Here is a 25,916-nt window from a genome sequence, read left to right as displayed (position 1 = left end):
TGTAAACGTGAGCAAAAATCCAGGCGAGGAGCAAACACACCCCGAAACAGTAAGCAATGGGTTAATCCAAGATACGTGGCAAAACAGACAAGGCAAGACTAAGACTACATTATCCAAACTAGAGCAGGCTCTGTACAGATCATAGTGATGCATGCTAAACAATACTCGGCCCTGAATGGTGGTGTGAAACTGATTATATACTGTGTGTAATTGGTTGCAGCTGTGTGTGATGGGTTTCAGGTGAACTTGTGATTAGTGCAATGGAACATGGGGAATGTAGTACAGGGTGATGTGTAACGGTCTAAAGTTCATGGACAAGCTTCATGACAATAAGGTATGGAAATTATATATTTTAAGTTTTGATGTTTGAGATTGTGCTACTTTGGGCGCATTAGTTTAACCACCAACCACAGCCCTGGCCCATGCCCTCGCAAGACTGCATCCACTGTCCTCTTTTTGGAAAACTAAAATATGGTCACCTTACTTTATCCCCTGGTTTTACAGACAAGGCGTAAGCCTGATCCCAAACTAAAATGCATGTCTGAGCTGACTTGCACTAACTTTTTATCTAAAAATGTCATTAAAACATTTATTTTTCGTCTTCGTCTAGCAGTTAATGTACACCCACCAAACTCAGTTCAGACCTTTAGACTGGATTTTCATAAAACGGATGATCAAAACTACAATAAATCAGTAGATCAGTTGGCTTTCTCAAGCCAACCTAAAAAAATATAAATATAAAAGCATTTACTTATATCAAACTCATAGGCCAAAATAGCATATATTAAAATGCAAGCTGTAAGAATATTTGTGATATGCACTTTGTACTCACATGGGATGGAAACTTCACATCAATGTTAACATCAGAGTCTTTGAAGCCAAACTTGGTGCAGGAAGATCCATATAATCTGAACTGGCAATCTGCAGGGGAAACGGGAATACAGAGGTATTGAAAAAGCATTGAAGAAAGGATTCAGTGAGCTTTGAATTTACCGCTGTGCTGTTACACACCTGGAAGGATTGGCTTAAGGACTTTCTCAACGAGAGTGAGGACGTCTTGCCGTTGTTTCAAATCTTGATCGTTTAAACCGAACTCAGCCACCACACTTTCCAGAGCCGAGGTGATTGAATGACACTGGGGGTTTCCAGGAGGTGGGATGTTCAACAGCAGTGTCAACTTCTGCAGTTCCTGTAAAGAGCAGACTCATTTCAACTTTGAATTCCAAGCACAGATGTTTGAGTCTGCTAACATCTTGATCAATATTTGGTAATATATGTAAATCTGTACCTTGGCTTTCTTCCTGTGGGCTCTTTCTCTGATGTGATTGAGCGCTGGTGACATGTCTTCACAGTACACCTTACATTTCTCACATTTGAACTTCAGACTGATGCTTGACTAATAAAAATGCATAAAAAGAACCAAAATCATATTATGTGAAGAAATATGATCAATGTACTGTACACTAGCACTTCTCAATTCAAGTCCTCGCACCCTCCTGCTCTGTGCATTTTGTATGTCTCTTTTAAGTCTTCAGACATTTGTTCTATTTGAACGTAAGTGGACATCACAGGATATTCTGCCATGATTCCAGTTCAAAGTGAACGTATATGTTCCATTCAAAGTGTATTGAAGTGTGCAAAACGTTTTTAAATTGTAAAAAACTAATTTAAATTGTATTCATTTACAGAGGTATATGGCGTCACACTTGTCCATGTGTAAATCCACAAATGAATGTTCGGAAGTGAGGTAAACTTCAACAGATTTCCCCTGCTCAGGGAGTAGGGAGCAATGAACACTGTGTAGAGACCATGTCTGTGGGAACACAGTTCATGCACAGCTGTACATAAGCTGATTAACTGAATCAGGTGTGTTAACAAAGAGAGACATACAAAATGTGCACAGCAGGAGGTCACGAGGACTGGAATTGAGAAACGCTGCTGTCCACTACTGTTCAACTGTTTTGGCTCAGTCAGACTTTTTTGTGAAAGGAAGTAACATTTTCATTCAGCAAGGATGCATTAAATTAATCAAATACATGACAGTAACAAAATTTTTGTTACAAATAAATACTGTTCTTTGGAACTTTCTATTCACCAAAGAATTCTGAAAACAAAGGTATGGTTTCCATGAAAATATTGCTGTTTTGATCACAGCAATAAATTACATTTTACAAATATATATATTATTATTATTATTATTATTATTATTAGTATAATAACATTTCACAATATCATAAATCTTGCTGCTGCTTTCGGGGTTAATTATAAAGTTCGGGCTATATAGAACGGGCTGGAAGACCTGCCAAGAGAGCACTGCAATAGTGCAGCCTGGACAGAACAAGAGCTCGAACAAGAAATTTTGAAGCATGTTCCGAAAAAAAATTACCTGGGTCGGGTTCCCGATAACGATTGAGCTGAGCTCGTTCGTTATTGTTTCATTTGCGTTTCCCAAAGTTGCACTTAACACAATCGCACGTAGCTGTGATACAAGTGCTACTTAGGAGTCGCTATTCATTTGTCAAGTGCTGAAATGTCACCTTATAGAATGGCTCGTAATTAGGCTACACCAAGTTAATTGAAATTTACTGTAAACCTAATGCTGCGTTCCAGACTTTGATATTAAATGGTGTATAATATTATATTTTATTAATTTTTTTGTTCAGTCATTTAATTTAGATGTGTATTTCTTTTTTTCTGCCTTTAAAAAAAAAAAAAAAAGTAATAAAGTGCACAATAAAGTCCAATCAAATCCTTATATTATAATCACATTGCACTTGAATAAACTTTAAGGTGTAATCTTCCGATTGTCCTGCAGGTGACCACATAAATATGTCTTCTTACAATGCACTTAGGGCTTTATGATTACTCCAGAGCACTCGTAGATCTACGATTATTTTCAAGTGCTACTTAAGTTATGATGCTTTTGGGAAACAGACCATTATATTAAGATCAGTCATACGATCGTTTTGCCTTACAAAGCTTTTGGGAAACACAGCCCTGATCTTCTGGGCCGGAAGAGGCAGTTTTAGAAATGTGGTCTGAGAAAGTCAGCTGATCATCAATCACAAGGTTTCTGGCTGTTTTTGTAGGAGTTATGGTTGATGTGCCTAACTGGATGGTGAAATTGTGATGAAACGATGGGTTTGATGGAACTACAAGTAGTTCTGTCTTGGCAAGTTAGAAACTGATGGTGATGGTCCGTCATCCAGCAAGAAATGTCTGTTAGACAAGCCGAGATGTGAGTAGCTACCGTCGGATCATCAGGATGGAATGAGAGGTAGAGTTGAGTGTCATCAGCATAGCAGTGACATGACATGTCATGTTTCTGAATGACAGAACCTAGTGATGCTATGTAGACAGAGAAGAGAGATGGTCCAAGAACTGAGCCCTGAGGCACCCCAGTAGTTAGATGTTGCGGCTTGGACACTTCACCTCTCCAAGGTACCTTGAAGGACCTATCTGAGAGGTAAGCCTCAAACCACTGGAGTGCAGTTCCTGAGATGCCCTTTGCCAATAGGGTTGACAGGATAATCTGGTGATTAACCGTGTCAAAAGCAAAGGACAGATCCAGCAAAATAAGTATTGAAGATCTGGAAGCGGCTCTTGCCAGTATAAGGGCTTCAACAACAGAGTTGGACAGTCTCGGTTGAATGTCCACTTCTGAAACCAGACTGGTTGCTGTCGAGGAGGTTGTTCTGTGTGAGTAAGTATTCTTTGGGAAAAGGAAAGTTTGGAGACTTCTGCCTCAGAAAGTGAAGAGAAGGATGTGAACGAGTTTATGTTAGCTGATAAGATGTACTTGACAGATTGTGGGGTGGAAAATTGTGCATTGAGGGTTATAATTGTATTATTGAAGAACACTGCAAAGTTATCAGCTGTTAGAGTTCATGAAGGAGGGGGAGAAGGAGGAGGACACAGGAACGAGGAAAATGTTTTTAAGAGTATGCAAGAGTTAGACAAATTGTTCATTTTGTTATGATAGTTTGTCCGAATCCATAGAAAAGTTGATTTTCTGAATCAGGAGAGAAATATGCACACATCAAGCACTGTTACAAGTATTAAAAAAAAATACTTGTAACAGTAAAACAATACTTGTTTTTTGATGCAAGATGAAAACAGGAGATGGAATTTTTTATTGGAGGAAGCACTATTATGGATTTGTATTTTAGCTGGAAGCAATCATTTGAAGTTAAAATGTCTTAATGCTGGATTTGTTTCTTACAAACATACAACTTTTCACTTCACAAGATGTTAACTGATGGACTGGAGTGATGTGGATTACTTGTGGATTATTGTAATATTTTTATCAGCTGTTTGGACTCTCATTCTGACGGCACCCAAAGGATCCACTGGTGAGCAAGTGATGCAGTGCTAACATTTCTCCAAATCTGTAAGTACTTTTTCCAGCCAATTTTCACTTTTGGGTGAACTATTCAAACTATCCGAACTATACAAACCTCTTTAGGGTCACAGTCACTGCCTTCTGCTTCCAAACACTTCTGTAAAACGTCCCGTCTAGTGAGGCAGCTTTCAATCGAGACAATTCTGCTCTTCTCCCTCCAGCTCTGCATGCTGTCTGTTAGACAGACAAGATGTAGACAGATATTAGCTACATTTTTAATCTCACGTTTTCATTACATGACAGGTTATAATGCATTTTACCAAGCCTATCATGTTTCTGTCCATCTCGCTGTCGTTCTCTCCACTTCCTCCCATCAGCAGGTGAACCCTTTTGCATTCGGTCCTTGTTAGCAGGACTTTGTCCAAACCCTCGTCCCTCAGGAGAGCTGCATGACTGTGAGGCTTTGGGTCTTCTGTTACCATCACTTTCAAAGGTTCGACCGTGACGACGCTTTGTTTTAGGACTGTAACTGCGTTCATGATTCACACTGTCCCGTCCCAATGGGCTCCTCCAGCTCTCAGCTTCGTCTGCTTCCTTCTGTCTCCTGTAGCGTGGAGAAAACTTCCTGTTTCCCTTACCAGTCATTGTCGATCTGGATTAATGGGTGGGAACCAAGATCAAAACGTGGAAGAATAAAAACGGAATTTGAAATATCAATATAATGAGGAAGCACTCCCAGCACAGTCACTAAACTCAGTCATTTTGATAATGAGAATTGCAAAGTGAAGTGAGGTGATCATATTTGCAGACACTTTACTACATCAAAACAAATAATACCGATTTTGTGGAAGAAGAAAAAAAGCTTATTTATGCACGTGTTTATGTAAAGTTCTTTGACATTAAATAGAGTATTTCAATAAATTGCTGCTTTGCGGTAAGTTATACATTCTGAATAGTTATTTTTTTATATTAAAACATTTGACATTTGACTGTTACTTAAAAAATGCATTTATGGAAATATTTTTCAACATCAAATCACGTAATATTGGAGATTTCAGAATTCAGAAATGTAATTCATACAAATTATATATGAATATTGTCGTGCCGCCGGACTGATCATGCATAGTTTAGTAACATTACTTAAATCTCATATTAATTCCAAAGAATTACTGAAATTCCCATTTTGCATATATTTTTTTATTTGTGACAGTGTGAATTATTTTTATGGATAAAAGAAAAAGGAACATCGCGCAGCATTTATACATGCATGTTGTCAAAATAACAACACTGAAGTAAAAGACAGTGTCTGCTTCAAAGAAAGAAGCAGAATTGCTGTGTAACTGCTTTCCCTCGAGGACAAAGGGCAGCTCTGAAGGAGTGTCATACAAGAGTCAAACTAACGTTACATGAACAACAACACAACAGCCTAAATAAGGTAAACATGTCGAACTCACCCAATCTAAAATCAGTAGTGCTTTATAAATGTGAGCGCAACATTCCGTGAAATGTTCCTGACAACTGTAACATGCAGGTGCCAGACCCTTAACCAGTCTATGATACTGACCCAAACTCACTTCCGCCGGCTACACTTGTGTCAAATCAGCTGACGTTCAGCTGTCTGAAATTATTGGGAATAAAATTACCCATGTTGCTCTTAATCAAGCATAAATAAAGAAATATCTGTAATACTTTTTAAGTGACAAGCTTGACATCTAATATTGAAATCACGGTCTCATATAATATTGAAAACATGCAGTTGCTTTGATTTTCCACTTCCGGGTCTTGCGTGACGTCAAAATAAAAGCTGCTTCTAAAAAAATCGTTTTTATTAAACTTAGTTTGATTTATTTCCAGAATAAATTTTAAATGCTTTTAAACGCTTTTAAATGCAGCATTGAACCAACAGGGTTGCCAGATATGAATAGCTAAACTGGACCAATTACAAAATTTCACAAAGGCATTCAAAGGCCCCTACCAGTGTCCAGCCAGAAAAAATATCCTTACTTGTGGGAATACCATGACATACTTTTGTCGAATATTTTAGTAGAATATAATTATGTTAGCTATAAATTAAACTTGGAAAAAAAAAAAAAACTCGTTGCATCATTTTAAAAAAAGGCCAGTGTTGCAGCAAATCAGACTTGGGAACCCTGGGAAGAAACTTACTGTATGGGTTCATTAATGCTAAAAGAGATAATTATAATTCTATACTACAAAATTAATTCACATTCCCATAAGTTCACATACTTATATCAATATCCAAAATGCATGTTCATTTAATCTTAAGAATATCATCTCTACTCAGGAATAAATACTGCAGTGATTATGGTAGATTTTTAATATTTTTTTATTTTATTTTCGGTATTATCACAGTATTCGGTCCATTCAGCTACTAATAACACACATTTATATTAGTAAAACATGGAATGTTTTGGAAAATAATTCAAATACAATTTTACAAGTATTAAGGCACACTACAATTTGAATTAAGTGGTTAGTTAAAAAAAAAAAAAGTTATGTGACAATGACAACCATTTGCTACTGAAATGAATTAGTGTTTTTTTTAATATAGTCCATTTATCAGCTACAACTTGTTGCAGCAAATGCATTAGTGTCACTCCAGTTTAAAGGTATAGAAACCCCTTATTAATGCAAGTAAATGCTACTACTTGCAAAAAAGGTTTAGAAGCTACTGGTGGTTCTTCAGGAATTCTTCCATATAGGCGCCAAGAGCCTTCACATCTTCAACAGTCACTGCATTGTACAGGGAAGCCCGGATGCCACCCACAGACCTGAAAAAGCAAAGTGAAACACTCATAAAACAAGAAACCGAATCTATTCACTGAATAACGTATAAAGTAAACTGCTATATGCCAGACAGACCAGCACCAATTTGTTCATAAACAATGTGTCCATATTATGTAGAAATTACACATAAATAGTTATTAGATGCAGTTATTACAACATTACTCTTCCGTTAAAGCTAATGAAAATGTTTTCTGTCAAGCTATGCAAACAATGAATTAACACCAATTACAAAGACAGATGTAGTTTTTAATTTTCATACAACACCTGTGTCCTTTAAGTGAGATCATGCCAAGTTTAGAAGCACCATCAAGAAATTCCTTTTCAAGACTTTCATCCCCTTCCTTCTTTCCGATGCGGAATGGAATGTTCATGCGGCTTCGGCACGCCATGTCAACTGGGCATCTGAAAGAGTCCGTATGGTACATGACAAATAAGGAGTCATTTTGACAAAAACAGATGGTCTGACTTAGTCAAACTAACTTTGTCAAATTATGCTAAATAAAATAACTACACAAAATAAAAACAGCAGATGGACTCAATCAGAACACAAATTCACTCTTTGACAGCAGGTGGTGCTTATGGAACATCAGCAATACAGCATTCCCTTGGTTACCACTGTAAACAAAGTAGGCCTACACTTATAAATAAGACATTAATATTATGGTTAATGCATGCGATTAAATTTACAATTCTTAACGCATTAAATTAATTCATTTTTTTTAAACATTTATTTCTATTCTAACCCTTTAACCCAATTTTGCTTCTCTGTTTGCAATCATATCATTTTAAGTTGCTAAACTCCGGGAAGTTTTTTTAGTCCAATTATCCAGGAAGCGAATGCATTCAAACAATCCATCCAAAACAGCACTAATGTAAAAGAAACCAGGCTGATTACATCAGAGATTGCATGTCATATTCTGTGATTGTCTCTGAAGAGCATCACACACGCTGTGTGAAGTACAGAAATGGACTTTGGTGTCCCTTTGGAGTTGGTAAGTGTCCTTTTTTGGAAAGACATCTAAATTTATCTTGAAAAAAGCTTGCAGAAAATACAGATTTTTGAGAATCACCCTTTAATCTTTTGGTTTACTTTGCTGGATATAGCAAATGATGACAAAATAAACATTTGAAACAAGATAGGTCTATGCTTAATTTCACAAAGTGTGCTATTAAATCATGGAAAAAGGGTGTGATTAATCTGATTAAAATTTTTAATCGACTGACAGCCCTTATTAATATATATTTAAGGCGGTAAGGTGAAAAGAAAATACCATCTAAAATTTTCTGAAGACAGTCAGTTTCCCTCAGAGATAAATTCAAATAATCGCCCATCCTCAATTCCGTAGGATTTTAGAGTTTTCTTCCAATATTTCGCTCAACGTGAACAGTGAGCTTACATAGTTTAACCATGGTATCTGTAGTAAAACTGTGGTTATACAAACAGTTATCAATACACCATTGTTTACTACACTTTTACTGCAACAAAACTGCGGTCAATAAGGGCTGCTCTACCTGCTACAGTATTTTCCTTTTTACATTTTTATTATACCAATAATTCTTTTATTTACAATTCTTTCTTATATTAACTTAAAGATGAACATTAATGATTCAAAACTGAATAAGTTTAATGTTTTAATGTCATGTATTATGAATAAACTTGGGTGTAAAGAATATATTTATCTGAAAAACTGTGATCCCGAATGTTAGAAATGTTTGGATGTTTACAACAGAAAATGACGGAATCACTGACGAGTAAAATCCATTGGAGCAGTTGATAATGTCATAGACGATGTCGGATTTCTGTTTATTCAGTCGTTCCATGGCATCCGCCCCTCCGTTGTTCTTGATCCACTCCAGAACCAAACCCATAATGTAAATACTGCAAGAAAAACAAGCATTATTTTAATTATATTAATAATATTAATGTTGAGGTTTAAAATAGGTGAACACAAATTACTTCGGGTTCCTTAAAAAATTTGAAAAGGAGAGTACAGTCTTTTTAACATTTAAAGTTTCTCTCTCACATCCATGTAGGCTGGAAAAGTGATCTACAAACAGATCTTAAAATAAGCCACAAGGCTGTTTGTTTTAGTAATTAAACAAAGCTGGAGTTTGTTAGGTAGGATGCAAATAAAACCATGAAACCTCTTTAAAAGTGGTCAAATTATATATCAGACTGGATGACATTAAAGCTTCACAAAAGAAAACAGTTCTACCATGACACCTCTCAGAGGGTTAAGCATGATAATGTAAATAACAATGTTAATGTGGTTGGTCTTGGCGGAATAGGTCTGCTACACTGCTGATGTTGCGTGCTGAGACTTGCTGCTGCCGATTTCATAACGATTTATCATTCAGCCCTAGCTACACATATAATATATATGGAATAACCCCCATATATAACATACATGAATCACCCTGTAGCAGATCTGTACAGGTGGAACTGGGGGAGGTAGAAAGCTCTTAGGCTAGCTAAGTGCTGTAGATGGTAATGTTTTCTCTTGGTACTAAATAAATGCGACTTGTAGTCCAGTGCGACTTATACATGTTTTTTTCCTCGTCATGACGTATTTTTGGATTGATGCGACTTATACTTAGGTGCGACTTATGGTCCGAAAAATACGGGTATTGTTTTTCTTGATTACAGCTACCTAGAATTGGCAAGCTCAAGCTGAAAATAATGTTAGTAATTTAAATAAAGACTAACAGAGGCACAGTACCTGAAGCATGGAGGAGTGTTGTAGAGCGAGTTATTGCCAGCCTGCACCTGATAGTCCAGTATAATAGGGCACTCGTTCAAAGCCTTGCCCATCAAATCCTCTCTGACAATGACAACCGTCACACCAGCACACCCGACATTCTTCTGTGCGCCGGCAAATATCAGACCAAACTGTAAAAACAAACAGAGACTCACAGCATTAATAACCATTTAGGTAAAACAAAAAAAGACATCTGTGAAAAACAGCTACTGGTGTATTATTTACTACACTAAAGTAGCAAGTTTAATGAACTACTGTGCTATTTTTATTATAAAGGCAATGAACAAAGTATTACCAACCTTCGACACGTCTACTGGCCTGGAGAGGAAGTTTGATGACATATCACTGACAAGAAGCACTCCTTTAGTGTCCGGGATGAAGTTAAACTCAACGCCGTGCACCGTCTCATTGCAGCAGTAATAGACGTAAGATGCTGAAGGATTCAGCGACCAAGTGCTACTGTCTGGGATTTCTGTGAAGATTAAGTTCGCTTCATCACCAGAAGTCATGTGATGATCAAAGCTGTGCTTAATCGGTTTTTGTCTGTGCTTTAATCTGTTCTTCATAAAGCACCTCTCAGCAAATAAAATATAGCTGTACTCTAATTACTTACTGGTGTAGCTATCCAGTTTTGGATGAATCACGTTCACTTTTCCATACTTCTCTGCCTCTTTGGCTGCCTTTGCAGACCACGTCCCAGTGACCAGATAATCAGCAGACCTGTCCTCCTTCAGACCGATCAGATTCAGAGGAACCCCACTGAACTGTCCCGAGCCTCCGCCTTGCAGGAACAGTATCTTATAGTTTTCAGGTACATTCCTGTTCAGAGTGAATGCAAAGTATACATTTGCTATGGAGTTTAAATGAAGACTTCTCCCATTTCTAGTTGAGGGACAGATGTAAACACTCACAGAAGCTCACGGAGAAGGTTTTCAGTAGTGTTTATAATCTTGGAGAAATCAGACGATCTGTGGCTCATTTCTGAATGCAAGAAAGAATTAAACACCTCAGAAACATAGCATTAAACACAGAAATTAAAACTTTACAAATGCAGAAGAATGCTTGCCAAGAATGCTTATCCCAGTGCCACTGCAATCCAGCATCTCCTTCTGTGCTTGAAGTAAAACCTTAGAATAGAGAAATATCCAATAAATAACTATTTTATCGTTTTAAATCAAAAACAGGATTGCATGCTTTGTCTTTACTGCCATTAACAAAAGGTCTTTAGAACTGGCTTTTAAAGGAATTGATCATTCAGAAATGAAAAACTGTTAACAATGTCCCAAGGATGCAGGTGAGTTTGTTTCTTTATGGGAATAGATTTGGAGAAATGTAGCAGAACATAACTTGCTCACCGATGGATCCTCTACAGTGAATGAGTAATCTCCAGTCCATCAGTTAACGTATTGTCAAGTGAAAAGCTGCATGTTTGCCAAAAACAAATGATTGATTAAGATGCTTTTAACTTCAATCCGTCACTTCCAGCAAAAATGCGAGTCCTCGGTCCATAATGTTTTCTCCAGTAAAAAAAGAAGTCATCTTGTCTGAATCAAGAGAGAAATATGCACGGATCTAGCACCGTTTACAAGGAAAACAGTTCTAAACAAATATGTTGGTGGAAAGGGGGATGCACATTTTCACTGGTGTCCCACCAGTGTTATTATGGACTAATATTTTGGCCAGAGGTGACGTTTTAGAAGTTAAAACTTACAAACATATAACTTCTCTCCTCACAAGACATTAACTGATGGACTGGAGTGGTACTTGTGGTATATTGTGATGTTTTTATCAGTTGTCTGGGCTCTCATTGTGACGGCACCCATTCACTGCACAGGATCCATTGTTGAGCAAGTGATGTAATCATACATTTCTCCAAATCTACATTCAGCATCTTCATCATTTTCTTCAGGCAGTTAAAGTTAAAAACCTGAATTTCTGTTAAAGTGTTCAGAGTTAGTGACCTAATGAGAAATGACATGCTACTTAAAAAAAAAAGAAAACAAAACAAAAACGCGATTCAACTAGCAAACTACTCAGAGACGCGCAGATCTTTGATATTTTTCATAAATCAAAACATGTCTGTCTCTCTGAACCGATTTCTGTGTTGGAATATACGAAGTGTGCTTTGATGTTTGCTGATTTATTTTTTCAGAGAGTTGCATTTCAGTCAACAGGCGAATCTGAATGCCAAGTTGCGGCTGATGCAACATTGGCACATGCAGACAAGCAAAACGCAAGTGTTGTTTTAATGCTTTCAGCGCATCCAAAATCATGTACGACGTTTTTGCACTTTACAGCATCGTAAACAGTTTTGCACGCCGAATCTGCATGCACACTGCTGGTGGTTTGTAGTTGATAGATAGATAGATGATGTAACGTTACGTTAATCGTAGAGTTCTGATCTATGATCACGCTGCATTGTTTACGCTACTATCAATGCGAAGACGAAAAAACTTGTGTTTTGCAAAAATATAATCAATTTTTACTGTATAATATTTTTGACCAATATTTTGGGGATGCACTTACCGACTGTGGAAGTTTAGCTGGACCAGCTCCGAAATTGATGGTTTGTTTCTCCTCCATGTTTTCAACAGAACTGTTTATTGTGGCCGTGGGATTGAAGTCGATCTGAAACTCCACTTCACCTACTTTTCTCGAAGTGATTTGGACTGACACTATTATTCTCTTCACACATGATTACACCTAATGTGCAAGGTTCCTGCTTGTTTTCATTGGCTCAGGGTATATTCGGACTGTCTGCTTTCTGCTGTATGATTGGATGGTGTGTTTATGACGTTCGCTTCATTAAATATTCATGAGCTGGATTTACTCTTTCATGTTTTATTTAATTTTTTTCACTTTTTTTCCAGAAGATAACTTGCACAAATGGAGAAGTGTTAGATATCTTCTGAAACTCTAGGATAGATGTCTTTATGGTACTATTTTTTCTCTGACTTATCCTTTGTAGTTTTGGATCTTATTGACTTTCATTGTACATTTTTAAATACATTTGTTCAATAGTACCTTTCCTTGAGGATTTAACCTAAGATATATTTATTTTCTGTAAAGTGCTTTGTAAATATGGATGAGCAACCAGCAGAAATGTAAATACTAATAATAAAAAAGTTATTATTTTTCCTTCATTTTTTTATGATTTAATTATAAATGTATTTGTTATCTTTATTCCAACACGTATTTATTCCTATATTTAATTACACTTTTATTAATTTAAACATAATTCATTTATTTATTGTTATTATTCTGTCTCTTGTATGAATCCATATTTATTTTCCCATTGTTACATTAATTAATTAATTAATAATTTCTGCAGGTTTGGTCCTCCATACGTAAACAGTTATATTTTGAGAGCCGTACAGTATATAATAATGTTGGATTGTTTCAGCAGGTGGCAGTATTTTGCAGAAAATTAAAGAAACAGTTTTAGATGTTTCTCTTCCTGATTTCCACAAGGGTCAGTTATAATCAGTCTCAATGTGTCACATTTTATCATTTATTATTATTATTATTAAAATCTAATCGGCAAACAGAACTTGGTAAAAGCTCAACGTCAGTCAGTCTGAAATCAACCACCACAAAATATCAACACCTAATGAAGTTTTAATCAAATGGTTCATACATTTTCCACAGTTTGTAATGTGTGAAAACTATGTACATGGACACATAAAATGCTCGGAAATTAAAGCGATACTTAAAGTCATTTTGTCTTGGGACTAATGCAAGCCAAAGTAAAAGAGGAAAACAGTACATGTCGTTTATCACTTTTCTAGCTGTTTGTAATTACAGAACAAGGAATCTAACAGGGATTGCACTCCGGTTTCTACAAAAACGTATTTTACAAAGCATAACCTGAAAATGTTACCAACTACAAAAATTCCCACAGATATTTTAAAGGGTTCTCAAATAGGAAAACTCACCCTCATGTCACCCTAAACCCACAAGACTTTTGTTTGTCTTTGAAATAGTAATTACCGTAATTATTTTTTAATGAAATGTAAAAAATATATTAATTGAATTAATAATTAATTATTATTAACAATTAATTAATAAAAAAATATATTTTTTAGGGAAACCTAAGAGATTTCTGTCCTTCCACTGAAAGGTCACACAAACGAAACATTGATGACATAAATTAATGAAAGTCATTCATAAGAGGTTTGTTCTGGTATTTGCTCTCTTATGAAAGCTTAGATTACTGGATTGCTCTCATGATGATGGAAGGACAGAAATCATCAAGTTTCATTCAGAATATCTTCATTTGTGTCTCAAAGATAAACAATAGTTTTATGGGTTTGACATGAGGGGAAGTAGCCTAACTGATGACAAAATATTCAATTTTGTGTGAACCATGCAAGCCTAAAAATCCCAGTTATTTTCACACACAAAAAAAATTCCCTTATATCTCCAGGTTTTAAAGACCTTTCAAGAAAAATGCTCATTTTATGGTTTATTGCTATGGTTTATCTTGACAAAGTACTTTTCCTGCAACCTATATTTCTCATCAACTGTATTCTTCAACCATAATATCCACTGAGAAGCCTGCTCACACAGCTGTATTGTTTATTAAGAGAAAAATAGTTCTTTCATGCTCGTTTAGCAGTAATTGATACCCGCTATGTGTGGATGGCTTCAGCGCATGTTTTGTGGAAGGAGAAAGCAGCAGCATTGTCCTCTCAGATCCTGTTTCAGAGCTATTTCCCTCTGACCGTAATCCCCCTTCGGTCTTTCCCTTTTTGAAAGCCCAGCAGTGCATCTTGACCTGAAAGTATCGATCGTGTCATTGCAAAAGCAAGTGCTATAGAGGCTGGATGATGAAACGGTTTCCTGAAGTGGGTTTCTCAGCTAAACTAGCAGCAGGTGCAGCTTTTGAAATCTCAAAACAAATCCAAGGTAGAAGAACAAATGTTCAGCTCCCTTTTTAGCAGAGCTTCCTTTTCTGCCATCTGGTGTTGGTAATACCGGAGCAAAACAAAAGGCTTCTGCTGTGTTTGCTTTCATTGGTCTTCATGCATTATAGACCACACAGATATTCTGCTCGTTTCAGTCTTCAGTTTTTCTGACACAGCAGTGTGTGCTGTTTTGGCTCCCGTAGCTTGATGGGTAGAGCACGACGCTCGTAACATTCAAGTCATGTGTTCAGTTGCATCTTCTCATTGCATTACAGAGATTTTTGCGTGTCTCTCTGTCAAACAAAATTGGTGAGTGATGCAGCAGATTTCAAAGCAGCGTAGTTTCGTTTCTGGGAGCGCAGCAGGGGAGTCTGGGTTTCATTGTGCCGTAGGGTGCTGCTGCTGCTGAGAGAGCGAAAGTGCTGCTGTGTCCAGCCATAAACCAGGCAGTTTAACAGACCCTGAGAAGCAGAAGTGAAGGCCTGGCGAGAAAAAGAACAGGAACGTTTTACATTCGCAACTTAGTATGGGTAAAGCCAGTGTTTTATTAGGAGTTATATGTGTTTTGGCGAACCTGTAGGATGTAGAGAAAGACTCCCATCCTTCCCTCTATCATATCCGGTTTCACCAGCATCATAGAAGCTAGAAATATTGCTGAAATAAACAAGAGATCATAAAAGAACATTAAGGGAAAGCACTCAAAATAGAGTGTTTAGCTAGGGATCTATTTCAATAAAAAAACAAAAAAGATTTTGAATTGTATATAACATGTAATCTATTTGCATTACACAGCTCTAACATAAATTAAAAGTAAATTAATGTGATGCATATTTGTCTATCATGCATAAATAAAGCAAGTAAGATTTCTGTACTCAAAAATTGCCGGCTGAGTTTTTTTTAAATAAGTGATTTGCATCTATTTGATTTTATTTAAATAATCATATTTTCAGGATGCATTTATTCTAACTGCTTATCTTTCATTGTCAAAACAAATGTATTCAGTCATAAAGTATGAACATGGTTATAATATGGCTAGCTGTCTAACAAGCAATAATTAATTAGAATGTATGAGATAATATTTTTTATTAAGAATTAATATTATGTACAGTATTTAAAACACTATAAGTTCATTAATAATATTATCGAATTCTTACCTGTTTAATTTATGCATTTCTGACAAATATGCATAACATTCATTTTATCACATTAGCTTAGTTCATAGTTCTTTTTTTTATATATTACTTACAGTTATACGTTAGTTAAATCTCAGTAATACAAATGAATGGAAATCTTATATACAAATACATAAATCTTAAATTATGCCGTAATATTGTTTAAGTGCTTTGCATGTGCAGGGGTTGTAAATAATTTCAACACTTTACCTAAAGACTTGCATTAATGCACTATAAAGGTATTCATAATGCATGTTTGTATAATGCATTGTATCTTCTCATAAATAACTGTAGCCAAAGTTAAAATGCATTATAATATCTAAAAATGAGTGTCATATATTTTAATGCTTTATCCTTTCCTTTCTATATGAATAAATAAGTATTATTATATATTATAACTGTGTTTATGAGATCATTATAAAGTGAATTGCACGGTATTAAAACTACTTTTGTAAAACATTATACATAAGGTGTTACCATAAAGGGCAATTAATATCAAAATTGTTAGTAAACATACTGACACATTCAGCTCTTTACTATGGAGAGAAGAAAAGTTTGGCTGTCTCAGTAATGTAATACATAAAAGTTAGTAAATGTTTAAATGTTTTAGTGTATAAATGTGTGCTCACCTGGTCCCCAGCAGAAGAAGAAGGCTGAGGGATAAAGCAGCATTCGCCGTTCCAGGAGACGCAGGGTTTCCCAATGATTGTCACCAAAGAAACCTTGAGACGTGACGAGACGCTTGTACAGGGAGCGAGCTTTACACATGAGAATCTAAAAATAAAACGAGGACTACAATTAGATTATGACTGAGTCACACAGAACAGACAATCATTAGCCTTATATTCACTTACACTACCGTTCAAAAGTCTGGGGTGAATTTGTTCCCCTGTCTTGTGAATTATTGAATCTTATTTTGATGTATTGTGCCTTTGTCTCCATAGTTACTTTTGTTTGTCTAATGATTATTTATTAGCCTCACCTGTTCCTTGTTAGCCTCTACCCTGTGTATTTATACCAGTGTTTCATTCTTTGATTGCCAGTCATTAGCTGGGTTTCCATCACCTTGCTTTCATATGCATTTTGAGGTACCTATCGCATCAGAATCGAGTGATGGAAACAAAAAATTCCGAATAAAAATGCCTTAATTCGCAAAAAAACTTTTTACGCTTGCCTGAGGTAGTTTTTGACTTGGGCAAAAAAAGGTTAATGCAAATAATGGGAGATGGAAATGCATTTTGTGAATAAATTCCTCCAAGTACATCAAAAAAGTCATGTGACTTTGTGCTATGCGCTACATTAGTATGCAGAAATTGAAATTATAGTATTGTACATTGCAGTTACATTTGCTAATGTTACCATGTAGTAGTCTTTCGTAGCAGTCTCTTTTGACATTGAGTCATGATAAAATCAAATAAAACTAAACTTAACATTTGTAGTGTGTTTAAGTTCAGTTATGATTGTAATTAAAGTTAAGATTCAAGATTCAAGATTTTTATTCGTCACATACAAAATTATATATAGCATATATAACCAGCAGTGAAATGTGAGTCAGGTCCGCTCCATGGACAGTGCAATTATTAAAGAAAACAACACAGATTAAAATATACATAAATAAAGCTATGTAAGAATGAAATAAAAGTAAACAATAAAAATATAAGAATAAAATATAAAAAATGTATATTGTAGAATTAAATATAGAAAGCAAAATAATGTGCATGAGTGTAAACTGTAGTCTTAAATATTAAGATGTACAGGGATGTACAATGTGCATATATGCATTTTACTGTAGTCTTAAATATTAAGATACCCAGGTCAATTCTTTAACAGGATACCCAGTTAAAGAATTGACTATCGTTCAAAAAAAAGTAATGAATACTTTTATTCAGCAAGGATGCATAAAATTTATCAAAAGCTTAATTTTTCAAAGAATCCTGGAATAAATGTATCATAGTCCATAAAAATATGAAGCAGCACAACTGTTTTCAACATTGATAATAATCAGAATAGTTTCTTGAGCATCAAATCAGCATACTAGAATAGTATCTGAAGAATCATGTGATACTGAAGACTGGGGTAATGATGACTTCGATCACAGCGATAAATTACATTTTACACTATGATACATAAGAAAAAATATCTGACAATATTACTGTTTGAAACCTTTGAACCATAGTATACATTAAAATTTTACATTTCTGAGATATTACAAAATTAGATCAAGACATGTAAGAGACAGCTCACCGTGATGCCAATGAATGTGAAGAAGAACGTAAACAGGAAAATGGCCATGCAGTACTTTTGAATGACACTACATGCTGTCTTCTCTGTATTTACAGATGATGTGAGATACACAGCCCCTGTATGCATCAGCAAACATCTGGAAGACAATCACATCATTAAACAACTGTCTCGAATGCATTCAAACAACTAAACTATGGTAAGAGGCAACTACTGAATTGAATGCTACACGCTTTTAATAATAATAGGCTTATTCAAATACGATTTTATGAATCATTCTGTTTAGGAATCATTTCGTATGCATGTGTGAATACATTTCGACTCACCTGTACGGCTGGGTGAAGTTTGTATAACACTGAAACACATTTCCTGCTACAAACACAGGTGCTGTGAGCATTAAAGGCAAAAGACTGTGTGGAGAGAGAGATCAGGACAGGTCAGTCAAACAAAACCTTTATATTCTTCACTTCTGTTCACTTTCAATTATTTTGCATGGTATTTGCCCTAAACAGTATGCAAGATTACAAGTAATGGATTTATTTATTGTAAATAATATTCCAAATGTGCATATATATGTACTATTTCTGGATTTCGGAAGCATAAAATGTAAATACATTAGTAAATGCAAATATTCACATGATAAACCCTAACAAATCTTTGCTATATTGTTATAGTTTATGTTGATATTTTTAATTTAATTTTTATATTTTCCAGTTTCACATTAATTTTATTCAAAGTTTTAGTAATTATGTTGTGTTTTCTATATTATATATATATTTATATATATATATATATATATATATATATATATATATATATATATATATATATATATATATATATATATATATTAAACATTTTTTTTTTTACATTTTAGCTAATGATAATAAACATAAAGGGAACTGCAGTGCTATAAATAATTAGCGATAAAAATTCCAATACTTAGTTAACAAAAATTTTCATTAAAAATATTTAGTTCAAAGGTTATGAAATACTAAGAATTTTTAAGAAGTGAAACTGCTGTGGTAAATTTTTGCCATGTTAGTCTATATCTACATTAGAGTCCCAATGAAGGCCTTTCGCTCCAGACTGAAGGACTTTTACTGCAAATTTGGGGTAAAATGACCTTCTGTCAGTACTTTTTCTGCATAATTTCTGCACACTATTTTTTTTTCTCCATCTATATTTAAAGGGGGGGGGGGGGGGTGAAATGCTATTTCATGCATACTGAGTTTTTTACACTGTTAAAGAGTTGGATTCCCATGCTAAACATGGACAAAGTCTCAAAAATTAAGTTGTATGTTTGAAGGAGTATTTTTATTCCAAAAATACTCCTTCCGGTTTGTCACAAGTTTCGGAAAGTTTTTTTCGAGTATGGCTCTGTGTGACGTTAGATGGAGCGGAATTTGTTTCCGCCGGAAGAGCGCGCGCTCCCGTATAGCAGAGCAGAGAGAGGCTGAGCACAGACATTCACTGATCAGAGCGAGAGCGAAATGTCACAAAAGAAGTGTGTTTTTGGTTGCCAGGGCAAGACAACCCTGCACAGATTACCAAAAAAAAAAAACATTAAGGGACCAGTGGACGAAGTTTATTTTTACAGAGCATCAATGTAGTTGTGCAAGTGTTTGTGTTTGTTCCCTGCATTTCGAAGATGCTTGTTTTACAAACAAGGCCCAGTTTGACGACGGATTTGCGTATCGTTTATTTCTTAAGGATGATGCAATCCCAAAGAAAAAGGGTCACGATCGTGTGTTGGAACCGCAGGCGGTGAGTAAAACTGCTTAAAATATCTCTGCCTCCTTGTTAGTGCGTCCCCTCCGATGCCGGAGACCCGGGTTCGAGCCCCGCTCGGAGCGAGTCGTTGCTGCTGCTGCTCTCGTTCAGTTTCAGCCTCGGGATCTGATTCTGGATCATAAATAAACGGCTGAATCTGACTGTTAGCCATGGTTTGTTTTGGATGATGGTTTTTTCCTCAAGGTAATGTCACAGCTTCCAAACGCTCTCAACGCAAAAGCCTACTGGCGCTCGTGATTCTTTAGCTCCGCCCACACGTCACGCCTCCAATGGCTCGTGTTTTTCCAAAAAAAATCGGCACAGACTATTTTTCTCTTATAAATATAATAAAACTAAAGACTTTTTGGAGATATGAAGGATGCAGTACTACTCTATAGGTACTCAAGGTTAACAGGATATTGAGTGAAAATGCGCATTTCACCCCCCCTTTAAAATCAGTTTAAGTGATATTCAAATAATTTATGTTCTTACCATGACACTACAGGACCAAGATATCTGCAGCTTCTTGTGTCTGCTGGATTCTGAAATAAACAAGCTAGTCAGCATTGGCAGTGTTTACATGCAGACTATCTTATGCTGCTTTATTACCATTATAAATGTGTTCATAACAGTGATTCGATTACCTCAGCTGGGAAACCGAGTCTCTTGTACTTCCCCTCGAGTCCGTTGTAGAGCACCCAAACATAGTGCAGAGTATAGAAGAACGAGGCCATGTAAAGAGTCTGTAGGATGTGAAAGTCAAATGGAGAAGTTAATGAGGTTTAAGATATTTTAGTTATAATTCACATCCACATTCTAACCATGCTGTCGCAGTACTGTAAGCCACGACTTTCACATTAATGTTTGTTTGCGTGATTGCAGTGCTTTCCAGTCCTGACCCTGATATCCTCAACATGTCATCTTTTGGTCACACTTTGTTTCAAGGTCCAATTCTCACTATTAACAAACCATTAACTATCCAGTAGCAGTACACATCAGCATACTTTTCAGAATAAAAAGAGGACTTAAAACAGAAGTATTGTACTTTAAAAGAATATAGACTAAAGGATGAGCTAAATTAAATGTTTTCAGAAACTTAATTGCAATTAAATTAATATGTATTACAGTTTAAATTTATATGAATGCAATTAGCTAAACCCGGTCAAGTACATCTTTATATATAATTTTATAGCTATTTCTGTTGTCATTGAAATAAGGTTAAAGTGTACTGCTGAATGTACTGGCAAGCATTAATGGTATTTCTATTGAAACTTGTATGTCATGTATTTAAATATATTCATAATTAAGCTGCAATTTAGAACATTTAAAAATGAACTTACACTACAGTTCAAACTAAAGATTTGAAGTGCACATTTAGTACAATTAAGCACACTTCTTTTTCAATCCAGGACCAGGATTGGAAAACATTGTCTTATGACCCCTTTGTTGACATTCATGTCAAAGCAATACAAAGGCCCTGAATGAGATTGCAGCATTGAGAAACTTCTCTATGATACGATAACGATTCTGTTCTGTTTGAACTCTGCTGACTGCAAGAGTTGTTAGTTATATTTGACCAGGGTGTGCATCTCCTGATTTTAACGGAAACAGAAATGTACACAAAGTAAAAAATTACCAATGAAACACGTCAGTGGGATAAAGTAGATATTAGTCATATTCAGTGCAATATTGAATTAACACTGCGAGTGAAAGACATAAAGCTCATAAAAAGGTGAATGGATGCTGATAAGCTTAAAAAATTACAAAAGAAATCAAATACTAAAAAACTACTTGATACAACTTGATACGACAAAGACAAAAATTGGAGGAAAATTTAAAACCAGATCATTTTGATTAGCCATTTGATTGTTTTTGAGTTCTAAAAATGTAAAGGTTTATATAAACTCAGCTGTGAGTCATCAGTGAGTGTGTTACATGAGCAGACAGGGTTTTCCAAACCTCAGGGCGTTTTCTCCTCATGCAGGATTGATGAACAGTTTCAAAGGTCAAAAAGTTGGCATTTTCCCACAGACAATGGGTGCTAAACCTATTATTTGTTTGATAAATGATTCTTACATTTATGTTTATGTACAGTGCTAAATAGCTGGGCTTGCAAATGGAGCCAATACTACAGTATTTGCAAAAATTGAAAAAAATGAATGATTATTTAAGGGATCCAAATGATGTTACTTTGTGCAAGACATTCATGCAATGTTACTTTTTTGTAATGGGCAAAATATTGAAGGGGCTAAATGTTTAATGATAGGTTATTAAAGTTAGTTAATAATTATTTTATATGAAATAGTATAACTATAACTATTTAAAAAAAATTTTTTGGCTGCAACAAATTTGATTCAGTTTAAAAGATTATATAAAAAATATGATATCATATTTTATCTAAAAAGTATATATTTTAATGGCATTTTACATTTCAATTTAAGTTTATTTTATGACAGCATATCTAATAATAAATCTAATAAAAGAGCTATGACTCACACCCATGACAATCCACTGTTATAAACAAATGTGCAGACTTTAAAAAGTGGGGCAGAACTCATTTTATCTGGGCAAAGATTATGAACTAAATTTGTTGCTCCACTTCCTTTTCAGACTCGTCCCAGTTCCATGTTTGTTTTGCGCTTTAGAAAGAACTGGTTTTAGAGTCTGAGCTGAGAACAACTTTTTTGTTAAGTGAAACTGCTCACGTGGCACACATGGTTTTATTCCCTGTGATATTTTTTGTTGTTGAATGCCAAACAAGCAGACCACAGTAATGAGAGACACATGTTCAAGCCTGCACTGCCAGGATGCAGAGAGGAAGCACAGACTTAGAATGGTCCCACCCTCATTTGTGTTGTTTCGCTTTGGGCACAAATTCTTTAAATGGCAATGAGGGAACAGTTTATGGGCTAAAAACTTTCCATTTTTATGCAATCCCAACAAGTAGTATCAAACTGAATAATTACAATATTTATATGTCATGGCAGTCATATGATACTCCAGGGTACTTAAAAAAATATCATGGTATGACCATAATGACCAATATGTCAAAAAAAAAAAAACACCATTACTTTTCTGTAACATGGCATGGTTTTTAATGGATATGATAAAATACCCTATTGTTAAAAAACATTTTCTTAACTAAAAGTGATGACAGTGAACATTTGAAAAGAATATTCAGCTAAGTGTGTGATTATTCTTCTGATGCCATTAAAATTTAATAAGGAATCCCCCCCCCCCCCAAAAAAAAAAAAAATGAAAATAAGCTTACCCTCAGGCTATCCATGATGTAGATGAGTTTGTTTCTTCATCATCACAGATTTATAGAAATGTTTCATCATAACAGATTTAGAGAAATGTAGCAATACATCACTTGCTCACCAATGGATCCTCTGCAGTGAATGGGTGCCGTCAGAATGAGAGTCCAAACAACTGATAAATACATTAGAATAATCCACAAGTTATCCACATCACTCCAGTCCATCAGTTAGTCTCTTGTGAAGTGAAAAGCTGTGTGTTTGTAAGAAACAAATCCAGCATTGAGACAGTTTACATTTAAACTGTTGTTTCAAAATATTAGTACATAATCCATAATACTTATTCAAGTGAAAAGTCATCTAACATCAAACTCCATCTAAAATATTTGTTTAGAACCGTTTAGGCTTGTAAAGTATGCTTCGTCTGTGCATATTTCTTTAGTGATTCAGAAAAGACTACTTTTTTTCACTAGAGAAAGCGATATTATAGATGTCAGAAGCAACAGTTTTAAGTTAAAAACATCTTAATGTTAGATTTGTTTCTTATAAAAATGCAGCTTTTCACTTCTCAAGAAGTTAACTGATGGAATGGAGATCACTTCTGGATTATTGTGATGTTTTTATCAGCTGTTTGGACTTTGATTCTGACGGTACCCATTCACTGCAGAGGATCCATCGGTGAGCAAGTGATGTAATGCTATATTTCCCCAAATCTGTTTGGATGAAGAAACAAACGTATCCACATTTTAGATGGCCTGAGGGTGAGTACATTTTTATCACAGTTTCATGTTTGGGTGAACTATCCCTTTAAAAGGTGTGAACATGCACTGGTCAATCAAACATTACTGCTCCTGTGCACCTGGCTTTTTTTGTGGAAGTGTGATGCAAAAACATGGCATGAACAGAAATGTACTCTTCTTCAGCCTGTGATAAGCACTATTTGGGCATGATATTGTGTTAGTTGTGTACCTGTTCCACTATGTGGAGGTTGTAGCAGGTTCCGTAAGCTTTACAGGACTGAGTGAAGAGAAGACCTCCACACATCCAACTCAACGCTAACAGCAGGTCTGTTACACTTAACAAGAACAATGGCAGCACCTGAAACAGAGGTTTGTGTTAGTGGTCAAATTGACATTTTTGTTTGAACGTATTATTAATAATTCACAGTGTATATTAGATGAAGGCTTACCTCTGGTTTTCTTACTAGTCCTTTTAAACAGGCACATAAGATTATAGAGCCAGCACCTAAAATGCTAGAAGGCAAATCAAATTATTAGGAAATATAAATAATTATACAAGACATAAACTTTTATTACGTGTCTCTTAATTAAATGACTGAATAGATACCTTAGGACGGCCATTGTTATTTGAATCCATCGAACTATAGAGTATATCTAAGTAAAGAAAAGAAGTTTATTTCATCTGTCTGTGTTTATTTTAGCCAGGTAAAACACAAAACGTAAGACAATAGCCTGTTTTATGAGTTTATGATGATGCATGACCCAGATATGAAGCGTCTGGAACAATCCTACTTCACGAAGTCCGTGATTTATAAAATAAAGGTAAAAAAAAAAATCAGCGAGTTTGAATTGATTAATATTTATCAAATATTTTGAAAATTTTCCAATTTAAAACGATAATTTAAAGAAAATAATGCCTAGTGCACGAGAGGCATGTGTGCGTCTGCTGCATAGCTGAACTATGAGATATTCTTTAGTTTACGTAAAATGCTGTAAAACTACTTACAGATATCCAGTTTTCAGTCGGAGTTGTGGTGTTCATGTGTGACGTATTTTGGCCAAAAACGTCCATATTGAAAATGTAACAATATTGATAAAGTTAATATTAATAGTCCTCTCGAATTCCGTCCACTGTAACAACAGCAAATTGTTGTAAAAACAACAGTTGTAATAAATTTGTAATTGCTACCAGAACAATCAAAAATAGTAAAAATGACTTATTCAGGAGACACTGGTGTAACAAAATGCGCTTTCGAGTTTCAGTACTGTAAATGATAAACTGCGCGAGCCGCCCTCTATCACACAACGATTTTGATTAGTTACGTTCCGATTGCGTCACGCTTTCGTCATGTTTTAACGTATACTCGGGGCTCAAAGCGACGCGCGCCTCACTTTGAATGACAAAATAGTTGGCTGTAGGCTATTGGGAAGGATATCTTGTTTTGGAACGAAATATTTTACATTTTGGCAAATTGTGCGTGGAACTATGCCAAACTATCAATGACAATGTCGTATAAACTGTGGTGGTAATGTGTGAATGTAATTACCATGAATTAATAAAAGTAGCCCATTGTTCAGCAAAAACAATCAGAACAGACTTTGATTTTGTGAAATATGTGTATCCAGTTGCCATAAATCTGCATGTTTCCATTCTAACTGTTCAGTATGAATCAAACTTCAGTCATGATCACTTTCTGTCTTGGCTAGTTTGGTTAGAAGAGTTACAGAACATGACTGACTGATGTTCAAAAATGTACATAACATTTCATTTTAATGTGTTCATCTGTCAGTTCAGATAGGCATCAGAGCACTGCTTCATTAAACACTGTCCTGCTTCATTAAGGACAGTATGTCTGAGAACAATGAGCAGAAGGACTGCCTATAAGAGCTGTCTAACACAGTTTACCTCATCGCTTC

The 25,916-nt window shown here is 35.4% G+C and overlaps 3 protein-coding genes across 4 annotated transcripts in view; all 3 read right to left on the bottom strand.

The window, feature by feature from the left end:
* tut7 (terminal uridylyl transferase 7) overlaps positions 1–6,115 on the bottom strand; it is a 32,681-nt gene extending 26,566 nt beyond the window's left edge. The window contains exons 1-6 of one of the 2 annotated variants that reach the window (XM_052556775.1): positions 5,797–6,115; positions 4,663–4,994; positions 4,458–4,576; positions 1,289–1,396; positions 1,012–1,189; positions 833–921 (exon numbers count right to left, since the gene is read on the bottom strand). In XM_052556775.1, the coding sequence (XP_052412735.1) occupies positions 833–921; positions 1,012–1,189; positions 1,289–1,396; positions 4,458–4,576; positions 4,663–4,987 (819 nt within the window). In that variant the 5' untranslated portion in view covers positions 4,988–4,994; positions 5,797–6,115. The remainder of the gene's footprint in view (positions 1–832; positions 922–1,011; positions 1,190–1,288; positions 1,397–4,457; positions 4,577–4,662; positions 4,995–5,796) is intronic. The other variant, XM_052556774.1, reaches the window with a different exon arrangement.
* Positions 6,116–6,671: 556 nt separating this feature from the next.
* LOC127958004 (phosphoserine aminotransferase-like) lies at positions 6,672–12,633 on the bottom strand. Its single transcript, XM_052556784.1, has 9 exons — positions 12,436–12,633; positions 10,976–11,036; positions 10,821–10,890; positions 10,523–10,728; positions 10,209–10,381; positions 9,871–10,040; positions 8,901–9,029; positions 7,415–7,552; positions 6,672–7,134 (listed from the first exon to the last, which is right to left on the bottom strand). Exons 1-9 carry the CDS (start codon positions 12,490–12,492, stop codon positions 7,032–7,034), a joined length of 1,107 nt encoding a protein of 368 aa, XP_052412744.1. The 5' UTR covers positions 12,493–12,633; the 3' UTR covers positions 6,672–7,031.
* An 876-nt stretch (positions 12,634–13,509) lies between these two features.
* LOC127958005 (transmembrane protein 116) lies at positions 13,510–25,282 on the bottom strand. Its single transcript, XM_052556785.1, has 11 exons — positions 25,006–25,282; positions 24,607–24,653; positions 24,449–24,512; positions 24,229–24,357; positions 20,647–20,745; positions 20,495–20,544; positions 18,556–18,639; positions 18,233–18,368; positions 16,618–16,762; positions 15,391–15,470; positions 13,510–15,298 (listed from the first exon to the last, which is right to left on the bottom strand). Exons 1-11 carry the CDS (start codon positions 25,069–25,071, stop codon positions 15,113–15,115), a joined length of 1,086 nt encoding a protein of 361 aa, XP_052412745.1. The 5' UTR covers positions 25,072–25,282; the 3' UTR covers positions 13,510–15,112.
* Between the last annotated feature and the right edge of the window lie 634 nt (positions 25,283–25,916).

The sequence above is a fragment of the Carassius gibelio genome, chromosome B5, assembly GCF_023724105.1.
Source record: "Carassius gibelio isolate Cgi1373 ecotype wild population from Czech Republic chromosome B5, carGib1.2-hapl.c, whole genome shotgun sequence".
NCBI classification, from domain to species: domain Eukaryota; kingdom Metazoa; phylum Chordata; class Actinopteri; order Cypriniformes; family Cyprinidae; genus Carassius; species Carassius gibelio.
Note: the sequence above shows the minus strand (reverse complement) of the source record. Positions and strands in the feature narration are given on the sequence as shown.

Bases quoted from the DNA above. Each gene is read 5' to 3' on its own strand.
- LOC127958004 (XM_052556784.1), bottom strand. From the start codon at position 12,492: ATGGAGGAGAAACAAACCATCAATTTCGGAGCTGGTCCAGCTAAACTT. The intron at 10,041-10,208 runs GTTGGTAATACT...TTGTTTTTACAG, and splicing joins GGCCAGTAGACGTGTCGAAG to TTTGGTCTGATATTTGCCGG. The intron at 7,135-7,414 runs GTGTTGTATGAA...TTGCTTTTTCAG, and splicing joins ATCTCACTTAAAGGACACAG to GTCTGTGGGTGGCATCCGGG.
- LOC127958005 (XM_052556785.1), bottom strand. From the start codon at position 25,071: ATGGACGTTTTTGGCCAAAATACGTCACACATGAACACCACAACTCCG. The intron at 24,513-24,606 runs GTATCTATTCAG...TTTGCCTTCTAG, and splicing joins ATAACAATGGCCGTCCTAAG to CATTTTAGGTGCTGGCTCTA. The intron at 15,299-15,390 runs GTTCGCCAAAAC...TTTTCTCGCCAG, and splicing joins TCTTTCTCTACATCCTACAG to GCCTTCACTTCTGCTTCTCA.